The sequence below is a fragment of the Cicer arietinum genome, chromosome 3 (assembly GCF_000331145.2).
Source record: "Cicer arietinum cultivar CDC Frontier isolate Library 1 chromosome 3, Cicar.CDCFrontier_v2.0, whole genome shotgun sequence".
In the NCBI taxonomy this organism is placed as follows: Eukaryota; Viridiplantae; Streptophyta; class Magnoliopsida; order Fabales; family Fabaceae; genus Cicer; species Cicer arietinum.
Window position 1 is genome coordinate 1,960,319 of NC_021162.2, and position 10,994 is coordinate 1,971,312.

Here is a 10,994-nt window from a genome sequence, read left to right on the forward strand (position 1 = left end):
TCAATTTAAATTAAATTAAGAGTATAACAAGACAGAAAATCAACCAATATTGCACCTACACAACGAAACAAAATAACATTGCAATTGAGAAATTGCAGTAAAAGAAAAATCTAATCTATGTTAACAAACATATAAATTGATAAAATAATGCTTATGTTTACGTATATATTTGCATAATTACACATTTAGTTAGTAGTTTATTTCTCGGTAATAATTTTCAACGTGTTACTTATTTTAATTTTAACCCATAGATGAATAAAGTTTAGCTAATAGTTATTTCAGAGAGAATAGAATACTACTTACATTTTTTTTGTAAGTATTAAAAATTAGGATTTTAAGTTGTGATTGATTTACAATTATACTAAAATGTTACTCTCTTCATTTTACAATTAGGGTGTTTAAAATTTTTACACACATATTATAAAAAATATAATAATTAAAAAAAAGAAAAAAAAATTATTAAATTTTAACTATTATTATATTTTTTACTATGATTCACAATAGTGTTTTGAAAATTCTGCCCATAATAATCAAAAGGTATTATAATAACAAATAAATAAAATTGTATTGAAAACTGAAAATAACATTCATTTTAAAAAAAATCGTTCTTACTAAAATAACACACCTAATGAACAAAAGAAATCTTTTTTCTTAAAAAAAAAAAAACTATCATTTAACTATGATTTGATGTTATAACAATTACGGAAAACAAAATAAATTAAAAATATTATGAATATATTTGATGAAGTAATATAATAAAATAATGTCGCAACGAGATGTAATTTTTATTTTATTTTCAAAAAGAGATATAATTAGATGCAATGCATAAATTTCACATTCAATCTACTAAGTGGAATTGAATTTTACAAAAGATCTCATGTTTGTGTTTTATAGACGATAAAAACGTGATTGAGATGAAAGATTCATCAAAGGTGGTCAATCAAATATTCTTGTATAAATTAATGGTTAATAACACCATAAATACTTTACCCAAATAATATGCTAACAAATTTGGACATCAGGTACAATTTGATATTTATATATATATCATATAAATTAGCTACGAGAAACTAACGCATTAAATGTGAAATAATTGATAGAATTAGTTGTTCGACCAACTGATAAATATAAAATAATATTTTTAATTTATATTTTAGTTTTTCAATTAAAACAAAAAATAAAATTATATATAATAAAATATAAACTCAAAAATATTATTATTTTTTAATAAAAAAATATTACTGTGAACTAGTTTAGTACAAATCCACATTTCTCGTTATCTTTTTATTTTATATAAAAAAAAAATACCAAAAAAGAAAAAATACATTTGAAATTTATTATTTTTGTAATTCAATAATTTAATCGTAATGATAAAATAAAAAAATTGTCAAAATAATAATAAAAATTAAATACAATTCCATTTTAATTTTCCTGAATATTATTATTGTGTTGTGTAGAACTACAACAAAGCACTTCTTCTTCTTCTTCTCCATCTCCTCTCTTCGAAGATTTTCTCCGAAGAAGTTGCTTCTTCGCTTTCTCTCCGCTTCCGGATCCATTTCCTCAACCCGACCCGAACCAGATCCAATTCAAAATGTACGGATTCGAAGCTCTTACCTTCAACATCCACGGCGGTTACCTTGAAGCAATCGTTCGTGGCCACCGCGCCGGTTTACTAACCACCTCCGATTACAACAACCTCTGTCAATGTGAAACCCTTGATGACATCAAGATGCATCTCTCTGCTACCGAGTACGGTCCTTATCTCCAAAACGGTGCGTTTTTTTTTCTCGATCAGTAATCTCAATTTCGTTGTCAACATTATCGTTTATTAATTATTTAATTGATCGGAAATGATTCTGTTGTTTATGGTTATGCGGAATTTCGATATTTGTTTCAATTGTTCGTAGATTTGAAATGCTTATACCTGAAGAATTATTTATGAAAATTTTCAGAAGGGAGATGCTATGTAGTGTAACCGTTTTTTTCCATAAATTCCTTGTTTGATGTTAGAAAAAGTGTAACAAATAAATTCAGTGTATGTTTCTTTGGTGGTGAGGTAGACAAAATCACGGTGCCATCATGATTTTGTTCAAGCCGTAAAGTGTAGCTTTTATCAAAATTACTATGGCACATCGTGATTATGTCAAATTCACTGTCAATCCAAATATGTACTTAAGTGCTTCGGAGCATGATTATCAATATCTTACGATTCATGTGAGATGTGGTTCAATACAAGATTGAACACAATGGATACAAGTTCTTGGTGTGTATTTATTTTGGACATGAATCTCATGTTGTATCCGGATTCATTATAATGAATCTCGATTCACTACATAAACTTAGTGTAGCTAGCCCCCCACTTTTTTGTATAGTCAGCTAATTTTCTTTTTGATTTGATTTATGACTTGTATATTGAATTATTTTGAGGTTTGTATATGATATATCAGCTTATAATTTTGATATGTCTCATGTTTTTACTTTAAAATTTCACGATTCATCTTACAATTCGTAATAAGATTTGATTCACGATTTGAAAAATAGGTTTCTGGTTCATGGTTTGAATATCCATTTGATAACCATGTTTTGTAGTCATGAGAATTTACACAAATGTTAATTTTATTGTATTGTAACTTAAAGACTGTTATTTTAGATATTTTATCTACTTTGTCTTTGGCTGAACTAATGATGGAGTTTATGATTTTATTACCCTATTATTGTGAACTTCAGTAAGATCTTGTTTATTTTTCTTATATTTATCTAAAAGTTAACTGTTATTACTGCAGGTTTTCTTTAATTTTCTTTGTTGAACAAAGATTTTGAAGATATTTTTTTGTAAATTGTTGATTCATCAATTTTCAGTTTATTATTGTTATTATTATTAATGCAAGGGTGTATACTTTGATGATTAAATGTACCTAAAATTATTGATTTATGCTGATGGATGATGAATTACCTGTTGCAGAACCTTCTCCGTTGCACACTACCACAATTGTGGAGAAATGTACTCTTAAGCTGGTTGATGATTACAAGCACATGCTATGCCAAGCCACAGAACCCTTGTCGACCTTTTTAGAGTATATCACGTATGTGAACTTTGCGTTTCTGTTTGCTGTTAGTGTGTTCACCGAATCTTCCACAAGTAAAGCTGAAATCAATATACATATTCTTTTTTAACCTGCAGATATGGTCACATGATAGACAATGTTGTTTTGATTGTTACTGGCACCTTGCATGAGAGAGATGTTCAGGAACTACTAGAAAAATGCCATCCACTGGGCATGTTTGACAGGTATCCTGATTTCTATGCATTTTTCATTAAATTGATGTCAACACATACAATTTTGATTTAACTTTTTTTTTGGGCGGGATTCTCCTCAGTATTGCCACTCTGGCTGTTGCTCAGAATATGCGGGAGCTTTACAGGCTGGTTCTCGTTGACACTCCTCTGGCTCCATACTTCTCTGAGTGCATTACATCAGAGGTAAATCATCTTTCCAGAAATATTTTGCTTCCCTTTAATTTTGTTCAACCTCAACCAGACTGTCATGTTGATTGTAGTACTATTGCAGAAACTGGAAATTATCTCTATCTTCCCCTAATTTTATCCATTAAATTGTGATAAAAAAATGTGATGTAAAATTGTCAAAAAAATGAAAGGCAAACTAGCTGTTGGTTCCCATCTGGAAGACAATTTTCTTACTTTAACTTTTTCTTTCTGGATTAAATGTAGATGTAATGGTAGCAATACTTTCATATTATTGGCATCAATGGGCTTTGTTACTTTGTAATTTCATTGCTTTAGCTTCATATGTTTATATGCAGCTGGTTTATTTCTTTGATGTATGTACTCATGGTTGTGGTTTATTTCCAGGACTTGGATGACATGAACATCGAAATCATGAGGAACACTCTTTACAAGGCATACCTTGAAGATTTTTACAGATTTTGTCAGGTGAAGGGTCCAAATCTCTTTTTTGTTAGCTATTTATTTATACCCCCTTGTGATTTCGTCCTGATTTTCATAAACTTCAATGTTATTTCAAACAGAAACTTGGTGGTGCTACTGCTGAGATAATGTCTGACCTTCTAGCTTTTGAAGCTGATAGAAGGGCTGTGAATATCACCATAAATAGGTAAATTAATCAGAATACTTTGTATAACCTTTTTGTTTATCTGGATAAGTGCCTAACTAGCATCCCATGGTTTCCACTTTATGCAGCATTGGTACTGAGCTTACCAGAGATGACCGCAGAAAATTGTACTCTAACTTCGGTTTGTTGTAAGCTCTCATCCTTTAGGAAAATATTATAATAAAAATTCAATATATTACTGCTTTGGAATGTTTGTTTTACTAACGTCTGACTTATTTTAAACAGCTACCCATATGGTCATGAGGAACTTGCTGTCTGTGAGGACATTGATCAGGTATGATTTGCATCTCAGTTGTGTGATATGTTAGGTTGCTACTCTGGTGTATGTACGGAGTTTTCCCTCTTTGGCCCTTCTAGATTGTGCTTCTCAGGGTGGTAGATTTGTGTTAATTAGTAGCCAAATCGGTATAATGTGCTGCTCCGATATTATTTCTTATGTCTGGTTTAAGTATTGTTGTATGACCATAACCTGTACTGTCAGGAGATTGTCCTTCGTGCAGATGATTTTTGTTTTAGGTCTCTTTTAAGATTTTATTTCATTTTTTTAGCTCTTTTATCTTCTATTTTCGAGGCATTTACGGTTTGATTGCGTGTTATTTCATTGTACTTGCTTTCAGCCACCAATTTTTAGAGAATCTTGTGCAGTTGAATAATTTATTATCCTTTCTTGCTGGTATCTGTTCTGAAATATTTGAACAATCACCATAGCTGTCTATAACATCCTCATATTTCCAGTTGATTTCATTTAGTAGTGCTTTTTGGGCCTAATTATCATACCTGGTTGATCTTGTAGGTTCGTGCTGTTATGGAAAAATACCCTCCTTATCAATCTATTTTTGCCAAGTTATCCTATGGAGAGAGCCAGATGCTTGACAAGGCATTCTACGAGGAGGAGGTTAAGAGGCATTGCTTAGCATTTGAGCAACAGGTTTATTTTTTAACAGTTCAAAGTATCATAATTTTCGGTCCATGTAGTAACCAGTTAATTTTAATGGTTGCTGGATACTTTTTTCCCAAATGATATAAGAAATGGATGCATCATTATCCCAGAAGAAAATTGATTGGCTTAAATGTAAATATCTTCAAATAGGTTAGGTATGTCTTATTCATCACTAAGCCGTGCTAATTTTTCTATATTGCAGTTTCACTATGCTGTGTTCTTCGCATATATGAGGTTAAGGGAGCAGGAGATCAGGAATCTAATGTGGATTTCAGAATGTGTGGCTCAGAATCAAAAGTCCAGAGTTCATGACAGTGTTGTCTTCATATTTTAGTCGGATTATCCCTCTTGTTATAGCTTGTTTGTTCGTTTGGACAAATTGTTCTGTACACTTTTCTGCATTCTGCGTCCGTCCGAGTTGCTCTGATCGGTAGAGACTAGACAGCTGCTGTTTAGAAGATTGTGATACAAATAAGTAACATCTTATGGTGATGAAATCTTCTGTAATATAGAAGGAGATCTTTTGTCAAATTTGATTAAAATATGTTCAGTTTAAAAAAAAAACGTTGTATTGAATTTGAATTTGTATGTTGTGATATTTATAATAAATATTCTTATGGAATATACTTGCTAGCTTGGTTAACGCATTGCTTTTTAATCTATTTCGCATCCGTTTGTTTTCACGGTGTCCCCGTACGGTGCACCAATTCTACAAATTTTAGCTTCTTAAAAACCACGTTGAAACAGCAAAGGGACGCAAGAAATTCACTTTGAACGTGAATACAAACAATTAATCTATTGGCGCTCGTTGAAAGATTGCAACATCTTTTGCTCGATTGGATCAGCGTTCACGCGCTTCTGTGGTGTTAAACGTATCTTACTATCTTATAAAGTTGTTTAGATTGCAAAAGAGTAAAGTAATCCTAGTGTACAAAATTGATTTCAAATGAAGCCGGAAATTGGAGCTTTTAGGTTAGTTTTGAGAATAGTCGTTGAGTCTAAAAAAGAGAAAATTTTAAAAGTTAAAATGATAGTATAAAGAAATATTATCAAATTAGAGTTTAATGCACTTTTATATAGTATTTTTAATGTAATTAATTTAACAAAATCCAACCTAAACATAACTAACTTCTAACTACTTTAAACTATATTTAATAGTCCTGCAAGTTAGAAGTGTGTAATAATATTTTCAACTTGAGAAAAATAATACAATACAAGAAAAAAGAAAATATAATGCAACTAATGAATGAAAAAAAAATAATACAAGCGGTAATCACATAAAATCAAGGTGTATCCACGACACTCACCTCAATATAAAATCAAGATCTCAATCTTGGGTCTTCAAATGTCAAATTTGGAAACTTAACCATCATAGCGTAGAAACACAGAGAATGAAAAACGTCTAATATCATATGATAAAAGAATAAAGAGAATTATAATTATTTTTCTACTATATGGTAGGAGTACAAAGAGAAAACCAACAATGCCTAAAAATAATGAAATTACAATGAAATGTATTACTAAAAAAGATAATGACTAATTAACAATAAAACATTCAAAGAATCGTATCATATATCACAAATCATCTTCAAATATTATACAATTAAGTTGAGAAAGAATGAAGAACACATAGCAAATTGAGAATTTGATTTTAGCATGTTTATCCTTAGTAGTGAAAGTAGATTCAAATTTAAATGTTGTTTTGAGTGTTTGCATCATCATGTTAGTGAGATGTTACGATCCGTCAAACCAATCCCACCATCTAAGACAATGCCCAATATAGCATTTTCTCAATAGAGCAACATAGGAGAGAAGGCTCCGAGATCAACGATGAAGAAAATTTTTGAAAAATAAAATTGAATCCAACAAGAATCTGACAAAAGTATTGATAGAAAATCTCAAGAATTCAATAGAAAATGAAAAACTAAAAATAAACAATGATGTTTCTCAATAAATATTTTCTCAAGAAAATCTTGAGAAAAAAAATAGCATAATAATTATTGCTATGTTAAAAATCATTGTTGAGTCTAAAAAAGAGAAAAATAATTAAAAGAAATACAAAACTTAAAATGATAGTTAATTAATCTAACAAAACTCCACTAAGTATAATTACCTTCTAAGTACTTTAACTCATTCCTAACTATGTCTAATAGTTATTTTGAAATCAATTCTAACATTAACAGGTGAGTGGCGGACACATTTTCTTTTTTATCTTTAATTTTCTTAATAATTATTTATATTAAGTACTCATTGACCTTTAGGAATTATTCAATGGTTGCAATGATTTTTTTTCTTCAAATTTGTATGAGTAAATTCTTTTAAAAAAATCTGATTAAATTTCTGTATCTCTATCTTTAAGTAAATTAATATGTACCTTTCAAATTTTGATTATATTATTTTATGAATCTGTATAATTTAAATGCAATTAAAATTCATTTTGGTAATTACATATTTAAAATTAATTTTAATCTAAATTATTCAAACAACTTTAATTTATAAAAATCACATTTACATTCAATTTACTTTTAACAAAATTAATTTTATTAAAATCAAATTTTCTCACGGCATGACTATTGTCCATTCCATTGGTTTGCTTTCTTAGTATTACTTGCAGTAGCGGATTCATAAATGTCTTTTGGTAGGGATAACAAAACAATATATATTTTGACCAATAAAAAACATCACTATCTCTTATCTCTTATAAGATACATAAATTATAATGTCTAAAAAACTCAAAATACATAAAAAAAAATTATAAATTATAAATTATAAATTTTTTTAATGAGATTTTATATTATAAAAATATTTAATTTTTTATTTTTTTATCATCACTATCAAATATATCATTTTGTATGTATGCAATTAATAAATCTTTCAACCATTCATCTTATGGAGACTTCAAATAAAAATAATACTATTATAAAAAAAATTGGCTTAATTGCAGTTTTGATCCCCCTATTTTAACTGAATCGCGGAAGTAGTCCCTCCATTTTGTTTCTCCCCAGTTTTGGTCCCCCAAGCAGAATATTGGTCCAAAACTTGATGAAATTTCATTTTTTTTGCATTTATTTAAGTCACGCAATGCCTCAAGATCTCATTTGCAACAATTGTACCTGAAATATATGATCATAAATGATGTAGTACGGCTTTAAAAACTAAAATTTGATCAAGTTTTGGACTAAAATTCTGTTTGGGGACCAAAACTGGGGAGAAACAAAATGGAGGGACTACTTTTGCGATTCAGCTAAAATAGGGGACCAAAACTACAATTAAGCCAAAAAAATTATTGTTATCTTGTGGGTGCAAGAACCCCATTGTTTACATGGTGGACTATCTATGATTATTTGTGGTCTATTTATTTTTTTAAATGTGTATTTCTTTTATTCTGATAAACAATTTTTAAAATGAACCATTGTTATGAGAGAAGATAAAAAGTTAATGAAAATACATTCTTAAAAATAATTTTTTTGATAATTCATTGTTTTTTAGTCCCTTGGTTGTAGGGCACAGCTAAATTTGGTGATTTTTTAAAACGTATACTTTTGAATTAAGATGGACTTTGTCAAGGTCCATAGGGAGTAAAAAAAGTAGGAAATAGCATAATAACACCAAAGAAAAAAAAGGCAATAAGGAACCAATCAGTGGATGGGTTGGTTTGGAGTACTTATTTATTTGTTACGATGTAATTGACATTTACTATTCCAACTTTTGTTTTTTACTTACGTTAGACATAACAGAACGAATTGAGTTCATCATAATCGTATGTTTAGTATGTTGTTTTTGATGGAAAGAGTTGAGATTTTTAATCCATTATTATTAGTTGACACGTTTCGTCTAATTCACTAAAAACACATGAGAGTAACGGAATTGGACGTGTTGGTTCGTCAATATTTAAATAAAAACACATTTTTTAATCAAAAGTCTAATCTCATTTTAAAAAATTAATCTAATTTTTAACACAACTCAATTAACCTAATCAATAATTAATTTTGGGGTTATTATAAAAATTAATATTTTCTACGTTGTTTGACGAATAATTATTTATAAATTCACAAAATATTAGAAGATTTTGGTAAAAAAATTTGGTTTCACGATTTTAGCTTCATATATTTAATAGTTTGCGAATTGATATGGTAGAGTCATTAACTTTGAATGACATATTTTATAGTTTTAGATGATGAATCATGAATGTTTAAATGATAAATTTTATATTTTTGTTTGATTCGTTAATTTTATATTTTTGTTTCCTTGAATGGTATTTCATTTTATTTTATTTATATTTTTTCTATAATTTTTATAAGTTTATTAATTAATAAAAAAAATCAAAAAATTGACGAGAGGGTCCATCAATCCATCTTGTAGAAAGACATAATAAGATTTTCTAACATGTTAACATTATTTGACCCAACTTTTTCGAATTCTTTACATAATTTCCTGCAACCTTTTAAATGGATAATCATGTTTAGATTGAAGTTTTTGACCAAAATACACCATTGAAGTTTTCTACCACCAATTGAACTGCTAAAGCATGTTTGACATTTCAGCTCATAAAATTGACTGCGACAGGATTTGAAATGAATAATGTAAGGAATTCATCATAAAGACTTGAAATGGGAAATCATGTTTAGATTTAAGTTTTTAACCAAAATGCACTATATTCTTCCATCGAGGGCTCACAATCAATCTATATAATCAGAACATTGGTACATGATCCTGGGTCTCAATTTTTTTAGAGTATATCATAATTCTATCTATGCTTAGACTTTTCTTATAATCGGAACATCACCTGACATAAAAGTGTCTTTTCTTACTATTTTAAAATTTTATAATTCTATCTATGCCAAGAATAAATACATAACTTGAAAAGACACTTTTATGTCAAGTGATATTCCGATTTTAAGAACTCAATTTATTTGAAACGGTTGATTTACTGATTTTGTGATTTACAATGGTACTATTTTTTTGGTAATCTATTAGATCGCTTCCTAGTAATCTTTTATTTGATCTATTAGATTTACAATGAAACTCATTACTAATTTATTAGATATATTACTTCAAATAGTGTTAGAATGATGACTTTTTTTAAAATAGCAATAAAGTTACTACTAGTTTGAAGTTGTATTTAGATGTTATTTACAATTTACTTATTTTAGTGAATTTAAATAAAATAGTTTAAATTTTTGATATTTCATTAGATAAAAATAAAAATATTTTAAAATAATTTATAATTTTAAAATATCATTTTTTATTTGAGGTCCAATTTTTTAATTCGAACAAGGTCTTCAAAAATATTAAGGCCCTACTTCCACCAAAAGTGTGAAGATAAATAAGTAATATATTGTTATGGATTATAAAAAAAAAAAAAAAAAAAGTGGTTTTAGTATTTAACAATTTAGAAATTATTTATTATAGATTTTTTGTTAATTAGAATTTATTTTGTGTTTGTCCACTTTAACGAAAATATATTTTTTTTTAGAAAAATCAGTTATAAGAAATGATTTTTATGATATGCTACTCAAAACAGTTTCTCATTTTAAGCCATTTTTAAATTTGAATAATTTTCAAAGTGTTAACAAATAGATGAAAACTCATGAATAGTTGTTCAAGTTAGGCTCACCATGAAGCCAACACAAGATATGGACATGCAAGTCTATAGTACTAACCAAAGGGAAAAGCTTTCCTTACTCTCAACATGATTTTAAGTGTATACATCCAAAAATACCACTAATTTTGTGTCGTTCAGAAGTACACTTCAAAACAATTTAAACCATCTAAAAATGCACTTCTTGAAAATAGAAACTTTGAGTGGGGTAATAAATAGTGTCCATAACCAAAATGCACTACACCACAGGTCCACAATGTCATGTTCTGTTCAATCAAATTGACTAGAAAACACTTTC

General features: G+C 28.5%; 1 protein-coding gene across 1 annotated transcript; it reads left to right on the forward strand.

Moving 5' to 3' along the window:
- The first annotated feature begins 1,449 nt into the window (after nucleotides 1-1,449).
- LOC101493689 (V-type proton ATPase subunit d2) lies at nucleotides 1,450-5,737 on the forward strand. Its single transcript, XM_004489112.4, has 10 exons — nucleotides 1,450-1,775; nucleotides 2,966-3,086; nucleotides 3,185-3,292; nucleotides 3,382-3,484; nucleotides 3,875-3,955; nucleotides 4,051-4,136; nucleotides 4,223-4,282; nucleotides 4,380-4,428; nucleotides 4,948-5,082; nucleotides 5,297-5,737. Exons 1-10 carry the CDS (start codon nucleotides 1,595-1,597, stop codon nucleotides 5,426-5,428), a joined length of 1,056 nt encoding a protein of 351 aa, XP_004489169.1. The 5' UTR covers nucleotides 1,450-1,594; the 3' UTR covers nucleotides 5,429-5,737.
- Nucleotides 5,738-10,994: the final 5,257 nt, after the last annotated feature.